This window comes from Dipodomys merriami, unplaced genomic scaffold (assembly GCF_024711535.1).
Source record: "Dipodomys merriami isolate MVZ:Mamm:240054 unplaced genomic scaffold, mDipMer1.0.p SCAF_9, whole genome shotgun sequence".
Classification (NCBI taxonomy): domain Eukaryota; kingdom Metazoa; phylum Chordata; class Mammalia; order Rodentia; family Heteromyidae; genus Dipodomys; species Dipodomys merriami.
This window is the reverse complement of record NW_027206512.1, coordinates 26,654,615-26,673,783: the sequence shown is the minus strand read 5'-3', so window position 1 is coordinate 26,673,783 and position 19,169 is coordinate 26,654,615. Positions and strand designations below refer to the sequence as shown.

Sequence of the window (19,169 nt, the reverse complement as noted above, 5' to 3'; positions counted from 1 at the left end):
GCACCAGGCCATCTTGGTCCTCCACACGGTGGGGAAAGGCCTGGGAAAGAGAGCTGGGAGATCTGGGAAAGAGAAAGAGCTGGGAAAGAGAGCGAAAAGAACTAGAAAAGAGAGAAAGCTAGAAAAGAGAGCATCTGGGAAAGGTTGGAAAGAGAGCTAGGAAAGAGAAGGGAGCTGGGAAAGAGAAGGAAAGAGCTGAGAAAGAGCTAGAAAAGAGCAGAGAGACTAGGCTCCTTTCAAAAGAATATTCCTTATAAGACAGGAACTGGTTGTGTACCCCATACTTCACAAAAGCTGCTGTCTATTCTCCAGCCTCTTAGAAAGTGAATGTATGTCTGCACATCCATATCACACATTTAAGCCTATATTTCTACATATCTATCATAAAAACTGAAAGCTATGATTTCATAGTGATTCTTAACATTCCAATCTGAAAATCTAAGTCCATTCTATTTTTTCCTTTCTCACTAATTTCCTTCTCCACAGTATGGACACTGGCTTTCATAACTAACACAGTTGGGCATTTTTTAGACCTATCAATCCTATATCCTCCATCTTTACTTGTACCAAGCCACTGCCCTGTGAAGATGTCCTTGTGACACCAATCAGGTTCCAACTCATCATGTTGAATCAATACTTCCCTTCCTTTATGGATTCCTCCTCACTCCACAACAGGTTGCTGTCTTTCCATTAGAACACCTACTTTTACCTCACTTGGACTCCAACATCTCATTTCCTATATGAATGTTTTCCTTTCCCTGCTTAAGCTCACAGCACCCAAAGATATATAATAAGTTTCCATTTTATTATGAATCTCTCACCATACCCCCAGTACTGAAGACGAAATCTAGAGCCCTAGACATGAAGGCAATGTACTGTATCACCATGTCATCCCTCCAACGTTGCTATCACAATATTTATAATAGACTCCCTGTTTGTGTGATGAATTTTTTTTTATTCAAGCACATAGGATCTATGACCACTTTCATCATGGTGAAATACTGAAACAAACTCAACTCTGAGCATGTTAATTACACAAACTTCTAAAGCCTAATTTATGGTCATTCTTTAATTGAAGGAATGACAAATTTTGTACAGGGAAATGTCTTTGAAACTTAACACCCATAAAGTACTATCTCTTCCTCTTTTAAGCACCTACTAGAAATATTAAGCACCTACTAGAATGCCAAACATCATTTGGCACTCTAGAAAGGATGGCATGAACAAGACAAACAAGGTCACTTCATCTGAAAAGTTAGAACATAAAAATTTATAGCTTTAAAATAAATATATTCTCCAACTTCAGCTTAGTCCTAAATTGATTTCAATTTGGGTTTCTTCCACTCATTCTGAGATTATGCTTCTCAAAAAATATATTTCACAATGCAGGTGGATTTGTCAATTCCAAGCTACTGATCTATGGAGAGAATAACTTTGTTGTGGTTGTTGTTATTGTGGGGGGCTGTATCAAGCAGTTAGAAAATTTAGCAGCATCTTTGGTTTACCGACTAGGTGCCATGTAGTAATCCTTCAGCCTACCTCCCCCCAATCCCATACCCTCCTTGGGAAAAACGTTTCCGCAGACAGCAACATGTACCATCCTAGGCAACAAAATTTCCACCTTGAGAACCACAGTACAGGAACAGTTGAGGAAAACTCCCAACACCTTTTTCCCCTTGGTTTGTAAATGGATAACACAAACTCAGCTATTAAAAGTAAAAGGCTCAAAACGGTTAAGTAAGAAATGAACTGCAAGCATTTGGTAAGTTTTATTCTTTATAGCTTTGGGTTTTCTTTTTTCCTGATTGTACATAACAATATACTGTTCTCTGTACCAAGTGTCTGTGTACACACTATTTCATCTTTTTATACATCTGGGCACACAAGCAACCTGCATATAAACTTCACATCTCTATAGATAAGCATACATACAGTACATAAAAGCAGATCATCGAAGCTGAAGTTTTTGTTTTGTTTTGTTTTTTTTGGGGTCCGGTCGTGGAGCCTGAACTCTGGGCCTGGGCGCTGTCCCTCAGCTCTTCAGCTCAAGGCTAGTGCTCTACCACTTGAGCCACAGCGCCACTTCCGGCTTTTTTTTTCTTATGTGGTGCTGAGGAATCGAACCCTGGGCTTTGAGCATGCAAGGCAAGCGCTCTACCACAGAGCCACCTTCCCAGCCCCTGAAGTTTTTGTTTTTAATGAGAAGTGAATTAGAAAATACAAGTCGTAGATACGATAGAAAATATAGCAATGAGGAGGAACTTTGACAGACAGACGAGTAAATACGAAGGTGCCAAGAAACACAGAAACCAAACTCGAGCTCTGGCCCTGTCCAGTCGTGCAAAGCCGGCACGAAGAGCTGCCTCTCCTAAGACTGTGCCAGTAAGAGAGCCCCCCCCCTCCACACGAGCCTCAAAGCTGCACGCCATACTCAACCCTGTGACAACCAGATACTTGGAAACGTCCGTTTCTTCGTGATCAATTTGTTACGTAGCAACCATCGCTTCAGAGCAGCAAGATCCAACCTAAGGTCTATCGCTAGTATGGGCGGGAACAATTCTTGGGAGTACAACGGGAAGTTGAGCCGGGTTAAAAGGTGGAAATCACCCACTTTCTTTAGAGGCAAAAGAAAAAACAGAGAAGCATGTACAGTCGCCATCACGTGCGACTGGGTGAGGAAAACAATACAGGCAGATGGAGTCCGGTGAATTTCAATTTACCCGCCCAGCGCGGCCCCCCCGCCTCCCCGGACCCAGCCGCCTCCAACCCTCCGAGACACCGACGCGAGCCCGCCGCCGCCCCGACCGCGGCCCGCACTCACCAGCCCCGAAGCGGCCATGTTCGGGTTCCGTTCGGCCGGAGCAAGGGACGTAAAGAAGCAGAAGCCCAAACCCACGAAGGGTTGAGCACTGCAAGTTCCAAGTCGTCTGACTGGCCGAAAAGCGAAGTTGCAATCGAAGACCGCCCCTCAGGCGCCCAACCCGGAAAAAGAGGTGCCAGAGTCTGGCGGGCACTTCCGGTCCCCCCCCCTCCCCGTCTGGTGCCGCCCTCCACAAGCCCTCACGCCGGCGCGCCAGAGGATTTGAAACGCATAATACAGGACGCGCCACCCAATAAAAAGCAAGCTGTCGTTGGCCACGCCCCGTCGCCGCGAGAGGACCGTCATTTTCCCTGGCCCCACCTCTTTTGCCTATCCCCGCCCAGCTCCCTCCAACTCTCCCTTCTGACCACGCCCACCTCCCTCCAGACTCCTTAGTCCACTCCTGTCCCCGCCCACCTTCCTCCTGGCTCCGCCCACCTGCCGCTCAGCTCTCCCTCCTGACCCCGCCCGCTTTTCTCCCTCCCACCTCTCCTTTTCCTTCTACAGCCCAGTTCTCCATCAAGTTCGCGCAACCTTTCTTCTTTTATTTGAATAGATGGCTTTTTTTTTTTTTGGAAGGCACTGCCTTAAGCACTATCTTTAGCCAATATAAGATGTCTCCATTAGCTCCGTCGTGAAATAACAAGAACTATTGGAAAAGGTCAGAGGCAGGAGATTCAGAAGGCATTTTGAAGAGAACGATTACAAGAGGTTGGTCAGCCACACAACTTATCTGTACCTGATCCTTGACAGTAAAATCGTGACCACGGCTTGCATACTTTTTTTAAAAGCATATGGACATTTTGTGTGTGAAATATCGCCAACCAAATGGCCCGCTTAAAATATATATATCATTAACCTGTCAACCCGCCCAAATCTGACAAGCATGATGAAATACAATTCTATCTTCATATTTTTTTCTGATGGAAAGAATTTTACTTTATAAGATTACGTGTTATTTGTTAAATAGAAGCTCATGAATGTTAGAATATACATGGATAAATAGTCCCTTCTGCAAAGGAAATATGGGTGTCACTGCAGTAGCATTTAAGAAAGAACTCCATCCTGTACAGAGAGATTCGTGGACAGGATTAAAGAATACAAATCGAAGCAAGAGGCCTCTGGAGGATCTATTGATACTGGCCCAAAGAGAACTAGAGATGTTCCAAATTTAAAACCATAGGCAAGTGGTAAGGGGGAAGCAATGCTGAAAAAATGATGTAAAAATCAATCTAGTTATTTGTCATGACAACTAATTAGAATACATATACATTTTACAAATGTCAAATATTTTAAAGTGCTGATTCTAACCAAATATCTAGTTCATTAAACTAAAAACAAATCTGTTCTGAGAAACCTCAAATTATCTATATCATATAGAACAATATTGTAGCACCATTCTGGATATGTCCTTAATGATAAAGCGCAAATTTAAATTAGATGGCCTGAAGGCTTCCTGTTTACTAACTAGTTTATGTATAACTCTATGAACTATTTCATAAATACAAGAAAATTTTCATCAGAAAATTGATTTTTTAAATTTTAAGACAAAGTCTTGCTGTGTTGTTCAGACTGGCCTGAACTCATATGCTCCTGCCTCTGTCTCTGGTGCTGGGATTAGAGGCATGTACTACATTGTCAGGTTAGAAAACTGATTTATTGAATAAATTTTCTAATCAAGAATTGAGCTAAGATAGATAAAGAAAGAGGAGGTGGGGGCTGGGAAGATGGCTCAGTGGTAGAGCGCTTGCCCTTGCATGCCTGAGGCCCTGGATTCAATTCCTCAGCACCACATAAGCAAAATGAAAAAAGCCGGAAGTGGCGCTGTAGCTCAAGTGGTAGAGCGCTAGCCTGGAGCTGAAGAGCTGAGGGACAGCACCCAGGCCCAGAGTTCAGGCCCCACGACCGGAACCCCCTCCCCCCCAAAAAAGAAAGAGGAGGTGGTTTCATTTTTTCACTGGTTGCAATTTTATTTATTTATTTATTGTTGAGGTTATGGGGGTTGAAATCAGAATTTTTGCACTCACTAGGCAAGCAAGCAGTCTTTCATTTGAGCTATTCTCCCAGTCCTTCAGGTAGTAATTTTTTTTTTCAGGTAGTAATTTTTTAAACATTATTTTTAAACTTTCTGCCATTTACTGAAATCTATTTTTATTATTTTTAAATTTCAAATGTTAGCATATTTTCTATTTTGTATTGAACATATGTATCTGGAACCCTCCTCATTTGCAGCAAATATCAAATCTAGATAAAAGGGGCAAATTTTATAAGATACTTCTTAAATATTCTTTTTCTTATAAAATGATAAAACCAAATAAAAACACTTTACACTAAACAATGTTTTAAAAAATAGAAAATAAAGGTTGAATTTTACTGTAACTGTACAATATACATGAACCCCAAAGGGAAATCAGTCTTGCATTAGAGGCTTTCTAGAAGACAAAATACAATCTAAAAATACACTGATTGAAAATCTATATATTTAAGTTTATTTTTTTCTTCTTTGGTACAAAAGAGTGATTACTAACTAGAGTTATAAGATTATATAGGCCTGTATTTTACACTAATTCTGTTAGAATGGACAAGTTAATTACATCATCTAATCCTCAATCTCCTGACTGTAAAATGGAAATAATTTTCAAGTTGTTGAGATGTTAGAACTAAATAATTCCTCTTAAGATTGTAAGCATAGGTGGTGCCTCATACCTGTAATTTTAGATACTGTAGAAGCTCAGATCTGAGGATCAAAACCAGCGAAGTGGAAAAGTCCTTAAGACTTGTATCTCTAATTAATGAGCAAAACACTAATTAATTTGTGCTCAAGTGATAGAGCATAAATCTCAATAGAAAAACTCAAGAAAGAGCACAAGGCCCTGAGTCTAAGCCCTAGAAATGGCACAAAAAGATGTAAAGATCATGAAAAGTTTTTAAATGTTTAGCATTTTTTCCAGGTTACATCACATAAAATTTAGTGCTAATGCATTAGAAATACATAATTAAATTAACATTCATTAGTTCACATGCATTTTAAGCATTTAAACATTCCAATGAAAGAAAAATTGATGTCTTTGTTTCACAGAAAAGGGCACTAGAATGCGGAGACTTGTCTAACACTACACCACCACCACCAATGGCAGAGCAGTATATTAATCCAGGAATTTCACTTCCAAGACTGGGCCTTTTTACTCTTCACTACAAGTGAGAAAGTCTAACCAGCAAAATTATAAATGTAAAATTATATCTCCTAGCCTATCACTAGTGGCTCTCACCTGTAATCCTAGCTACTCAAGAGGCCAACCCAAGAAGGAAAGTCTGTGAGAGTCTTTTATTTCCAATCAACCAACAAAACACTGGAAGTGGAGCTGTGGCTCAAGTAGAGAGTACAATGCTAACCTTGAACAAAAAAGCTAAGGACAGTGTCTAGGTCCTGAGACATTATGTTCAAGCCTCAGGACTAGTACACACACACACACACACACACACACACACACACACACACACACACACACACACACACACACACACACACACACACACACACACACACACACACACACACACACACACACACACACACACACACACACACACACACACACACACACACACACTATATCCCCTGCTTCCACTTGTAAACAAGAACTTGCGTGGTTATTTTGAGAAACTTGAAAAATAATTCTTGTGCCAAGATAAAATGCAGGACACAGAGGATATTGGGGATGAACTGTTTCTAGAGAGAAAATCGAAAAATACCAATATGAAGATTAAATAACAGTCCACAGTTTCTAAACAAACTTTCCAGTTCTATTTGTGCTCATTTCAGAACAGTAATTAACAGTTCCAGAATGATTTTTGTACCCTAAAATGGAGTTGCTAATTGATGAAGACATATTTGTTTAAAAAAACAAATTTGTGGGACTGGGAAGGTGGCTCAGTGGTAGAGTGCTTGTATTCCATGAATGAGACCCTGGGTTCAATTCCTCAGCACCACATAAGCAGAAAAAGCCAGAGTGGTGCTGTGGCTCAGGTGGTAGAGTGCTAGCCTTGAGCTGAAGAGCTGAGGGACAGTGTCCAGGCCCAGAGTTCCACAACTGACCAAAAAAAAAAAAAAAAAAAGGCATCTACCATCAGGTAGGAATTATTGGGAGGAATGAAGAAACTGTTCTTTGAGCTTTGAATAGTTCCCAAAGACATACTGCAAAATTAAGCCCCTGGTTCTACAGCCAAATTGAATAACTGGGAAGTTGATGTTAATGTTGATAACTCTAAGACCACACTAGCACTGCAATCAGGAAACCACCACAATTACAAAACTCCCATGTCATGGAAAACATCACAAATAAGAACTGTATAGTGAGCAGTCTTCTTGTTTCTGGATCCAGAATCCACAATACCTAATATGATGTACCAACAAACCAACCAATGTCCCATGGCTTGGCTATTAACATTCTTAGAACTGGTGATCAGACAGACTGAGTCTTCTAATAATATTACCACAGAAAAAATCAGATGCCTAAAAAGCATTGTTGTCTTTTTTTTGGTTAGAAAAACCAAAGGCAGTGTAAGGATGAATTCTGCCTTGCCAGTCATTATTGATGTTTCCCAATTTCAAATGAAAAGACTTCTGGAAATTGTAGTTTTTAGTCATTTAGCTTCTACCATGAAGATAGATGTACTTGAAGGAATGTAAATGAATGTTAAGCACCAATTCAACTTATTTCCTAAAGAAGCATTAAAAGATCATAAAAATGAAGAAAAATACATATGTATACATATATATGTCTGTGATTTTGAAATTGTAGGACAAATTTCAAATGCATTTATTTGAAACAAAATAGTTAATACAAATCCATTATGCCTCTACCCTCAAACTATATCATTATTCTGACTTTCCACATTCTAGTAAAGCTATCATTTTTCCATTTATCTAGTTTGGAAACTAGTGTCAGACTTTTTGTTGATGTGACAGAACACTTAGGAATATAATTTTTTTTTTTTGGGGTCCGGTCGTGGGGCCTGAACTCTGGGCCTGGGCGCTGTCCCTCAGCTCTTCAGCTCAAGGCTAGCGCTCTACCACTTGAGCCATAGCGCCACTTCCGGCTTTTTTCTTTTTGCTTATGTGGTGCTGAGGAATTGAACCCAGGGCCTCAGTCATGCAAGGCAAGCACTCTACCACTGAGCCACCTTCCCAGCCCCAGGAATATAATTTAAGAGGAGGAAAAATGTATTTTAATCACAGCTTTAGCTTCAGTCCATCATGGCAGTGAAAGAGGGCATAGCATGCTGGTCAAGAAGAAGAGAGAGAGAATGTCTGTACAACCTGACTTTCTCCTCTTTTAAAAAATTCCAGCTGAGCCCCTAGCCAATACGATGGTTCCATTAACATTCGGACAAAGTCTTTCCCCCTTAGTCAATTCTCTAGGAAATGCTTTCACTGACACACCCAAAGGTATATTTTACTGTATCTGAGGTACTTCTTCATCTAATCAAATTGACAATCAAGATTATCTTCTACAGTCCCCCCCCCAAATATTTCCAAATACTATGAATAAAGCCCTATACACAAAAAGTAGAAGGAATACATGACAAGGAAAGAAAACCTCTGATCATCCCAGGAGCAACTCTTCAGACTATGTTGAAAAAGATAATGTCAGCAAATTTAACTATTCCACAGAGCTATTAATAAATATTGTTTGTAGATTTTTTACAAAACTGGGCTTGAACTCAGGGCTTTGAGCTTGCTCAGCAAGCCCTGTACTACTTAGACCATGTCCAGCCTCTAATATCACATCTATAGCAATGGCTACATTTTTTTCCTGTCCTAAAAGATGTCAGGAAAACATGTTTTGAGTAATAATGGCTCACCATGTCAGTAATTCTTAGGCAAAGAGGGTAGAAATCCCCATGTTGAATATCTAAAAATTTCTGTGATTCTGTTATACCCTTGAATTTTCTCTGTTGAAAATACTATTTTCTTCTACAAAGAGTAATAAAAAGATGACTTATATTAAAAACTGTATGAGGGCTGGGAAGGTGGCTCCGTGGTAGAGTGCTTGCTTTGCATGCATGAGGTCCTGGGTTCAATTCCTCAGCACTACATAAGCAGAAAAAGCTGGAAGTGGCACTGTGGCTCAAGTGGTAGAGTGCTAGCCTTGAGCTGAAGAGCTAAAGGCCAGCACCCAGGCCCAGAGTTCAGGCCCACAGCCGGAAAAAAAAAAGAACACTAAGATTGTTGTTTTTTTATATTAACCTTATATTCCTCCAAAATCACTGAGTTTGCTACATCATCTAATTTGTAACAAATTTCTGTGACACAAATGTTGCTGATAAACATGGAAGTTGGGCTCTGATGTATTTCCAATCATTTGGCAGCAACACAATTGTTCTACATGGCAATACAAGAACCATATGTCATCCATGACCACATATATTTAGGGAACAGGAAACTCTTGTCACAATGTCAGCTAACAGATCTCCAAGTGAGAATCAAATGTTTTGAGTGAGGAATTACTCATAAACAAATTATATTGCAATCTACTTTTCACCAACCTCGACTTGGAACACAATTTGTTCCTTTGGTAAATTGTTTCTTGTTAACACAGAATACAAACCAATAAACCAATAAATAATACACAAAAGATAAATATAATAGAGACCTCTGAAAAGGGCTATAAGAATACAGAAGTGGGAGTAATAAATTCTATTTCCTGAGGTGGAGAAGACTTCAGGTGATCAAGAATTCTTCATAGACACCTTGAAGGATGGGTAGGCTATCATCATATAAAGAAAGTGTGCAGTCATTCTGTACTGTAGTTGAAAGCTATGAAAAGATATGAAAGATCAACAGTGTACTGTGACAAGTTTGAGTAGAGAAAAATTACTGGAGCAAGGCTACTTGATTTTAGAAGTCCTGTTATGAAAGATTTGTATACGGTGATTGGATACATTTTTGTTACATCATACATATTTAATGTTCTTTGAGAAAAAAAAGAAGGATTTTCCAAAGCAATGTGAATCATTGAAGTGTATTAAAGAAGTAAGTGTCTTGATTAGGTTGCATTTTTAAATTTAAAATAATGCGGATTATGAGACTATTTTTGAGATATCTGTAAGGGGATTTTCTTTTTCCTTTATAATGATGTAGACACATGATGATGTAGGAATTGCTGACAGATCTGACTCATAAGGTTTAAGCCAAATGCTTACATTTTATAGTTTTTAGTGGGGGTGGGGTACAGAAACACAATTTGGTACTTGGTATATAAAGACCAAAGTGGAAGTGGCACTGTGGTTTAAAGTGATAAGAGTACTAGCCTTGAGCAGAAAAGCTCAGAGATAGCACCCAGGCCCCCAAGTTCAAGCCAAAAAATAGACCAAAGTAACCTACAATGGCTGGTGAACTGGGCTTGAAAACTTTTTTTTTGCTTTTTCCAAAAAAGACATAATTAATGAAATGGCTATTTCAAAAAATTATCTCTACCTCCATTTTTCAGGAAGCAATCTTTCTACTCCCCTGCAAAACTCTATAACCATAAAATCAGTGACTACTTTTCTCATATTTCAACTGTGATCTATTCCTCTGTCTTCATCTTTTCATTGGCTCATTCTCATGTCTCTTTTCTCTTCCTCCCTGTATATTACAACAGCTATCAGCTTCCAAAAAAAAAAGAGGATAAGATCATTCATTAAAGCAGAATGTTTTCCTATGTCATTCAATTCATTTTATTAGAATGTTGAAATTTTTAAAATAGCTGTTATTTTTATCTTTAAAAAAAAAAAACAGTTGGAGCTGGGTTCACACCTGTAATCCTAGCTTACTCAGGAGACTGAAATCTGAGGGTCTTGTTTCAAAGCCAGCCTGGGCAGAAAATTCCATGGGACTCCTCTCCAATAAACTACTCAAAAGGTCTGGAAGTGGTGTTATGGCTCAAGTGGTAGAGCGCTCTCCTTGAGCAAAAGAAGCTCAGGGACAGTGCCTAGGCCCAGAGGTCAAGCTCAGGACAGGAAAATTTTGAAATTTTGTTTATCATAAGCAGGTCTAGATACACAGGCAAGGCAACGCTCCCTGTCTCTCCCCCATCTTCCTCCCCATTTCTTTTTCACGTTACTGTGGGTTAAACTCAGAACTTCAGGCTTGCTAGGCAAGTGATCTACCACTTGAGCCACACCCTCCCATTTCTTTTTGCTTTAGCCTTTCAATTAGGGCTTCATGATGTTTTTGTCCAGGCCAGCCTCCAGTCTAATCCTTTGGTCTCTTTTTTCCTGAGTAGCTGGGGTTGCAAGTGTGCAACCCCATCCATATCCAGTGTGCAACCATATCCAGCTTGTTTATGAGACAGGATCTTGCTGTTTTCCAGACTGACCTTGGACTGAGTTCCTCTGTCTCTGCCCCCCAAGTATGTAGGCATATACGCACTTGCCACCAGGCCCTAATAATTTTGGATATTCAACTCCTAATTTCTGTTTCAAGCTGCATTTTTTCCTTCATTAAGGCAGTAGCACACCCTTTCCTAATTTACTGTTAATTTGTATTGTTCCAGCTCAATTGCAAACAATTTGGCTTCCTATACCCACAGCTATAGTTTTAGCAGGACTCATCTTGGGTAGAGAAATCATGTGATTTCTCCATTAGAAAATGAGGATGCACCTGATTTGCTTTAAATTCTTCTTACTTTGATTTCTAATAGCTTGCTCTAACTGGCCTCAGATTATCTTAAATTTAGAGTATACTGAAATAGGCAGCGGTGAAAGTACTTTGGACTCATCTAAGACAAATTAGAATTCTTCTAATTCTTCTAATTCTCTTCCCTATAACTCCCTGCACAATATTTGGCCAAATGCAATCTCTCCAGGGACATTTTTTCTCATGAATTTTGTCCCAATGTTCTATGATGTTTAAACACTTTCAGGACCCTGTCATGCATGACAGTGTCAGTGGTCCACAACTTAGAAATCTGAAAGAACAAATAAAAGTTAGAAAATACACAGCCTTCTTTGTAATTATTATTAACTTTTTTGGCCAAATACTGTTGATTAAAAGGTGAAAAATTTGTATTTGGTGAGGCACAAAAATAGGCATGGGATAAATTTAGATCATTTTAAAATTTAAACAAAGCTTGGCCATGAAATGTTTAACCAACAGAATTAGTCCTAACTAACTTGCCCTCAGAAGTAATTTTTATGAGTTTGTTATTTTTAAGACTTTATTCAAATCATATCCTTTGGAAATAAAAATGAGCAGCAACAAACAAACCCCCCTAAAAACGGTGGAAAAAACAAATGTGTCCTTCATGTCTCCTCTTGGGTCCCCATCTCCACACACCTGTGCTTTTATCTTCAGGTGATGTTAATCTCTGTTTATATAGCTTATTGCATGTTTACTCAGAGACTGACCTCTAAAAGTCTGTGCCTGTTCTTTCTTCACAAAAAGGAAAAGGAAAAAAAAAAGTGGTGTGTGTGTGTGTGTGTGTGTGTGAGTGTGTGTGTGTGTGTGTGTGTGTGTGTGTGTGTGTGTGTGTGTGTGTGTGTGTGTGTGTGTGTGTGTGTCCTGAAGGTGGTTGGTGGTTTAAAAGCAAGTAGGGACTTCCTCTTTGAACAGTTGCCTTTTCCTCTGACACAAAAGAGATTTCATTTTGTTGTGACTGTATACAGTTGAAAGCAACGAACACACCGGAGAGAAGGTATGATGGCCAAGAAGCCCCCCAAACCAGCACCTCGAAGAATCTTCCAGGAAAGGCTTAAGATGACTGCTCTGCCCTTGTATTTTGAAGGATTTTTATTAGTCAAACGGTCAGAATACCAGGTACGTCTCTACGAGATAATGTTAGACCTGTGTCTTTGGTCTTTTTTTTTTAGCTTTTGAAAATTTAGTCTTAACATTTATTTCATGGCAATGTGATGTGATAAAAACCTTATTCTTTATACTTTGATTATCCCTGTGTCTGTTCCCTGTAGTTTCACATAACTTAAATACATAATGTATCATAAGCATCTAAAGATAAACCCCTAACATCAAATATTCAGTACATTTCTGAAGAATTTATTTAAACTTTAGGGAAGATTTTTGCCCAATTTAAGCTTCAATGAAGATGTACATCATCAAATAAAATATTGATTAATATTAAACTTTCTACTACAATACCTCAGGTATATTAAAGTGTTTAATGATCAAATTATAAAAATGGTAAGCTACCGCAAAAATTGTGAAAATCATAAAATTGATGATGTTAACCATTGTCTTTAGTAATACATTTAACAACATTTTTGAAAATAGTGACTTTAAAAAGCTACCAGATAGAGACTACTTTGAGGAGTAAATATACTAGATTACAAAAATCCATTTGATCTAAAATATTAACAAAGCACTTCCTATACTTGGAATGTAAAATTTAAAACCCGTAGTTAGTTAAAATCACGCCTCTAAATATTGTAATTATGAATAATTTAAAAGTAGAGAAATAAAGACAAACACTTGCATACTAAAAAGAAGGCAAGTCCTTAAGCTAAATTTTATATTTTAATATTGTCTGAAACTTTTGGAAATGCTTCAGTTGTTTAATGATGATAATAAAATAACTTGTCTTAGGATTAATACTTATGAGGAAATTGTGTATACAAAACTATCATATAAATAATATGTTCATATTTTCTGTATGTATAGAACATTCACTATTAGTAAAAACATGCTAATATTTATTGTTATGAGTATCAAATAGGCATTAGTCAGTTATTTTGGAATTTTTTGGTTACTTCTATATGCTCATAAGTGCAATCTTTTCACCACTGTTTATGAAAATGAAAGAATTGCCAAAACATTAATAATTTCTAATTTAAATTTGTTTATCATCAAATGTTTGTCCAAAGTATTTGTAGTAACTGTTTCTGTTTTTATTTTTATTTTTATTTTTTGGTCGGTCTGGGACTTGAACTGTGGGCCTGGGCGCTGTCCCTCAGCTCTTCAGCTCAAGGCGAGCGCTCTACCACTTGAGCTACAGCGCCACTTCCTAGTAACTGTTTCTGATAGCAAGCTCTTTTTAATGTTTAAAACATGCATCCCTTAGTATAGTTAACACACAGAACAAAAATCTTAGGGTATCAGTAAAACGTCTCTACCTAATGGTTTTGTCACAGTTTGTAACCTTGTACAAATTAATTACTTTCCTTCAGACTCAGTTTCCTCAAATATAATATAAAGAGTCTACAGATTACTTCCTCGAATACAATTTTTCACTTACAATGCATTATTTATTATGTTTGGGATAAGTAAGTGCTGAATCACTTTATTCATTTCAGCAACATTTCTTTTTTGTCTCTCTTACACCAAGCCTCACCTTGAGTAAAAGACCCTAACATCAAAGAGGCTTAGCTTGGTAGTGATGACTTTTGCTTGAATCCTAGTCTGTTTTTTTCTTAGAAAACATGCTCTGAAACAAAATAAATACACCACAGGAATAAATAGTTCTTATGAGGATATGTAGCTCAGTGATACAGCACTTAGGTAGCATTTGTGAAGCTGAAGTCTACATTCTGTCTTCAGCACTACAACACACACACACACACACACACACACACACACACACACACACACACACACACACTTTAGGTGAAATTAACTTGCTTTTCCACTTGAATTCATAACAAAGTACCTTCTCCTTGTATGTCAGGAAGGAGAATCAGAGGATGACAATAATGCCTACTTCACATTAAAGGATAGACTCATTCTCTTCCCCATTCATATTCATCATATTTCTGTAACAATAAGGTTGGAGTCTACAAATATGGTTCAAAGAAAACCATGGAGATGACAGAGGCTTGACAATAGAAACTATAAGGGAAAGTAAGGAAGCTAAGTGGAAGCTGGACTCCGGTGGCTCATGCCTATTATCCTAGCTACTCAGGAGGCTGAAATCTGAGGATTGAAATTTAAAGCCAGTCCAGGCAGAAAAGTTCTTGTGAGATTTATCTCCAATTAACCACTCAAAAACCGGAAGTGGCTTTGTGGCTCAAAGTGGTAGACCAGACTTGCCTTAAGCAAAAAAGAGCTTAGGGATAGTGCCCAGGCCCTGAGTTCAAGCCACAGGACCTACAAAGTGGAAAGAAAGAAAGAAAGAAAGAAAGAAAGAAAGAAAGAAAGAAAGAAAGAAAGAAAGAAAGAAAGAAAGAAAGAAAGAAAGAAAGAAAGAAAGAAAGAAAGAAAGAAAGGAAGGAAGGAAGGAAGGAAGAAAGGAAGGAAGGAAGGAAGGAAGGAAGGAAGGAAGAAAGGAAGAAAGGAAGAAAGAAAGAAAGAAGGAAAGAAGGAAAGGAAGGAAGGAAGGAAGGAAGGAAGGAAGGAAGGAAGGAAGGAAGGAAGGAAGGGAAAGAAAGAAAGAGGAAGGAAAGAGAGAGAAAGAAAGAAAAGAAAGGAAGGAAGGAAGGGATGGAGGGAGGAGAGAGAGAGAAAGGAAGGGAGAAAGGAAGGAAGGAGAGGGAGAGAAAGAAAGAGAGAGAAAGAAAGAAAGAAAGAAAGAAAGAAAGAAAGAAAGAAAGAAAGAAAGAAAGAAAGAAAAGAATGAAAGGGAGGCAGGGAGGCAGGCAGGAAGGAAGAAAGAAAGAAAGAAAGAAAGAAAGAAAGAAAGAAAGAAAGAAAGAAAGAAAGAAAGAAAGAAAGAAAGAAAGAAAGAAGGAAAAGAACAAAAGAAAGAAGGAAAAGAAAGAAAGAAAAGAAAGAAAGGAAGGAAGGAAGGAAGAAAGAAAAGAAGGAAGAAAGAGGGAGGAAGGGACAGGAGAGAAAAGTGGCATTTCTATGAAACTAGCAACAAAGTGCCAGGGAATTTTTGGAAAACAGGGGAGCCAAAGGTACTACAGCTAAGTCATCTTTTCAGCTAATGGGCTAACAGAATTGAGGGGCTATGCAGAATGTTGAAGATATTTAAATTACAAAGAATACAACTAAAGGGTAACATGGTCAAGAAAAGCATTACATATTGAGAGGCTCTTTTTTTAAGTTCTACATTGGGCATTTTAAGGAATTTAAAGATGTTTGCCCCAGGAAAATATGTCAACATATAATATTTTCTATGAAATTCAAGAAGGGCTCTGAATTTCATATCAAGAATTCATAAATAGAGCATAGTCTCCTTGGAAAAGATAGTGTGAAGAATTTGCTTAAGTAACATTACTAGAATTCTTGATTGACCAGGAAGATGTACTTGATAAAAAAAAAAAAAAGGTATTAAATGCTACATTGAATACCAAAATCAATGTAGCTCTTCTTACAAGTGGACAAAGAAGTCTAACTTTACTAGAACTGTGAAAATAAAAGTTTGGGCAACAACTCAACATTACTTCAATCTGTGATGTGCTAACATTAAAAAATGCGGGTTATACCTTATTAACCCAAACATAAGCATGTCATCATAAATGCATCAATGTACTATTTCTTTGACTGGTCTTTTATCCACTTCTATTTTGTGTAGGAAAATTTTAAAGTCATCTCAGTTGTGTTCTCAAACACAATCCTCTACACTAGAAAGCTCCAAAAGTTTAAAATAACACCCCCCCCTTTTTTTTTTGCCAGTCATGGAGCCTGAACTCTGGGCCTGGGCACTGTCCCTCAGCTCTTCAGCTCAAGGCTAGCGCTCTACCACTTGAGCCACAGCACCACTTCCAGCTTTTTCTGCTTATGTGGTGCTGAGGAATCAAACCCAGGGCCTCATGCATGCAAGGCAAGCACTCTACCACTGAGCCACCTTCCCAACCCCAAATAACACCCCTTTTCCTCATGAGACATTTAATTTATTTAGAAATTATATGTACTCATCTGGTACTAATACTCTAAGTTATTTAATATGTGTACAGAGCCATTGAAATGAAATAATGAAACATAAGTAGACATTCTGCAAGTTTCCTGATGGATCATCTTGCACATCTTGGGGTTTTATATAATTGAGAACTACTATGTAACATCTTTTCATAGGCATGTACACTTTCCTTGCCCCTCCAGGGTTATACAAAGGCATTTAACTGGAAACCCTAATCTTCCTAGTTACAATGATTTGCATGGCAATCTATTTCTAGGTTATACTAATTAATTTTTAAAAAAATATTGGGGAGTCAACAAATGAAAGTATCAGTCTGGCATGTATGCAATTCCTTTAAACATTCAAATTTGTTTCTTCCTCTGTAAGAAGAATAGTTTCTCTTGTATATATTGAATGGATTTGTGTGATGATTGAACTGGGCATATAATGGGTGGGTTTTCTTAAGGTGTGACGCATATAAACATCATGCTAAGGCTCTTAATACCTCTATTCCTCACAATAACTTTTCTGTTTAGAAATCATTTTGTCTAGTTCACAGACAAAGATGCAGCTAATGTTTAAAGTTGTTCAAACATTAGGGAGCCTGGCTTGAATTTCATTGTGATTATGCTCCTCCAATTCCATTTCTAATCCATTTGATTGTAGGCTTTTACAGGTTAGAGATATTCACTTGCTGGATATTTTATCATATTGAACTCAGTAAACTTAGACTTTCAATGTCATTAAAACAAAAATGAGACAGTGACCTTAAGCTGTAAATACAAGGTTATCTAGTGGTTATAAGCTAGTATTAAATTCAGAAGACTTACCTCATTGAATTTTTTTTTTGGGGGGGGGGTCCGGTTGTGGGGCCTGAACTCTGGGTCTGAGCGCTGTCCCTCAGCTCTTCAGCTCAGGGCTAGCTCTCTACCACCTGAGCTACAGCGCCACTTCTGGCTTTTTTCTTTCTGCTTATGTGGTGCTGAGGAACAGAACCCAGGGTCTCATGCATGCAAGGCAAGCGCTCTACCACTGAGCCACCTTCCCAGCCCCCTCATTGAATTTTTTTATTTCATTGATTTAACAAAAATAATTGTTTTAAAAAATAAGTACTAAATTTATATCATCTAAAGATGTGTGGTGGTTCAAAATTCTTTTTGATATGTTTAAGTATCTCTATAGTTGAAAATTTTATGCCTAGATACTACTTATTTAAAATGATACAGATAACTCAGATTATGCTGATATTCCTATGGTCATATCAGTAACTAGATGAAATCTATGATGTACAGATCTCTTCACACCAACTACGAGTTTGTTCTGTCTTTAGGCTGTGTCTATGGTTGCAGTTCACAGAGCTTTCTGCTCTTTGTAAACTTGGTTTTCCTCCTTTTGTGCTTTGCCCTCTACTCAGGGCTTCTACACTTGCTCCTACCCTCATCTCATAAATTTCTCATAATTTGTTCCATGAATTTATAGATTTGCTTATCTCCCAAGCTCCTATTTGTCCCTGATTAACTCTATCCAATTCATATGATTCTTTTTGTGAATGAATAACTCTTAAGTTTTTAGGAGCACAAATGAATGTCTGCATGTATTATGTGGAGGCGGGGGTGGGGAGGGGGACTCAATAAATACTATTACTGATACTAGGTTTAACTAAACTTAAGAGACAAGGTAAGAAAATGAATAAACTTTACCTTCTAGATTTTATCTCTTGGTTTACCTTTTCTCAAATAATCAGTCTTTGACAAGTCTAAAAGGCAATAGTAGTAGGCTAGATTTCTTTCTTCTTTTCTCGGTCCTTAATACTGAACTCTCATACAGGAGACACAATAGTAAAAGCTGTTATTACAGCTATTATTGGATTTGAACATATCCACAAATCTGTAAAACCATCACCACCATGATTAGCAGAACATTTTAAACATTCAGAAAAAAAAATCTCCATGAACAGTTAACCCTATTTCTTCCCTCAGCATTATATCTTTTTGGGGGGGGGAGAGGGGAGTCGGTCCTGGGGCTTGAACTCTGGACTTGGGCGCTGTCCTGGAGCTCTTCAGCTCAAGGCGAGCGCTCTACTGCTTGAGCTACAACGCCACTTCCAGTTTTCTGCTTTATTGGACTAAATGAATCTCTTTGTCCAGTTTCACATGCTGTAATGGAGACTGTCTATTGGCTGCTCCCCACTCATGTGCTCTTTTGAATGATTCTTTTCTATGGTATTTTGTTCTTGGTTCACAAGGTATTGGCAACTCTATTGTCAATGTTATAGTCACCTCTCAATTAGAATGGAGTGGAGAATCTACAAAGCTGGACAAAGATACCTTGAAATTTCAATTTTGTCCCTGAGATAGATTACTGTGGTAATGCTATCAATATTGAAACTGAAAGAATAAAAACATCACAAGAGAATGTTTATTTATATTCACAAAAGGGAGAAAATTTATTTTGCTAAGTTCTTACATTAATCTTCAATATCTGAGCCATAATGTTTTAATGAATTGTAAACATCCAGCTTGTTAAGCACT

The 19,169-nt window shown here is 38.1% G+C and overlaps 2 protein-coding genes across 4 annotated transcripts in view; one reads left to right on the top strand and one right to left on the bottom strand.

Moving 5' to 3' along the window:
- Positions 1–3,030, bottom strand: part of Cenpc (centromere protein C) — a 51,979-nt gene extending 48,949 nt beyond the window's left edge. The window contains exon 1 of one of the 2 annotated variants that reach the window (XM_070012250.1): positions 2,822–3,030. In XM_070012250.1, the coding sequence (XP_069868351.1) occupies positions 2,822–2,839 (18 nt within the window). In that variant the 5' untranslated portion in view covers positions 2,840–3,030. The remainder of the gene's footprint in view (positions 1–2,821) is intronic. The other variant, XM_070012251.1, reaches the window with a different exon arrangement.
- A 136-nt stretch (positions 3,031–3,166) lies between these two features.
- Stap1 (signal transducing adaptor family member 1) overlaps positions 3,167–19,169 on the top strand; it is a 42,576-nt gene continuing 26,573 nt past the window's right edge. The window contains exons 1-2 of one of the 2 annotated variants that reach the window (XM_070012252.1): positions 3,167–3,571; positions 12,512–12,662. In XM_070012252.1, coding sequence (XP_069868353.1) covers positions 12,543–12,662 — 120 coding nt within the window. In that variant the 5' untranslated portion in view covers positions 3,167–3,571; positions 12,512–12,542. Of the gene's footprint in view, positions 3,572–12,405; positions 12,663–19,169 lie in introns of those variants that run through there. The other variant, XM_070012254.1, reaches the window with a different exon arrangement.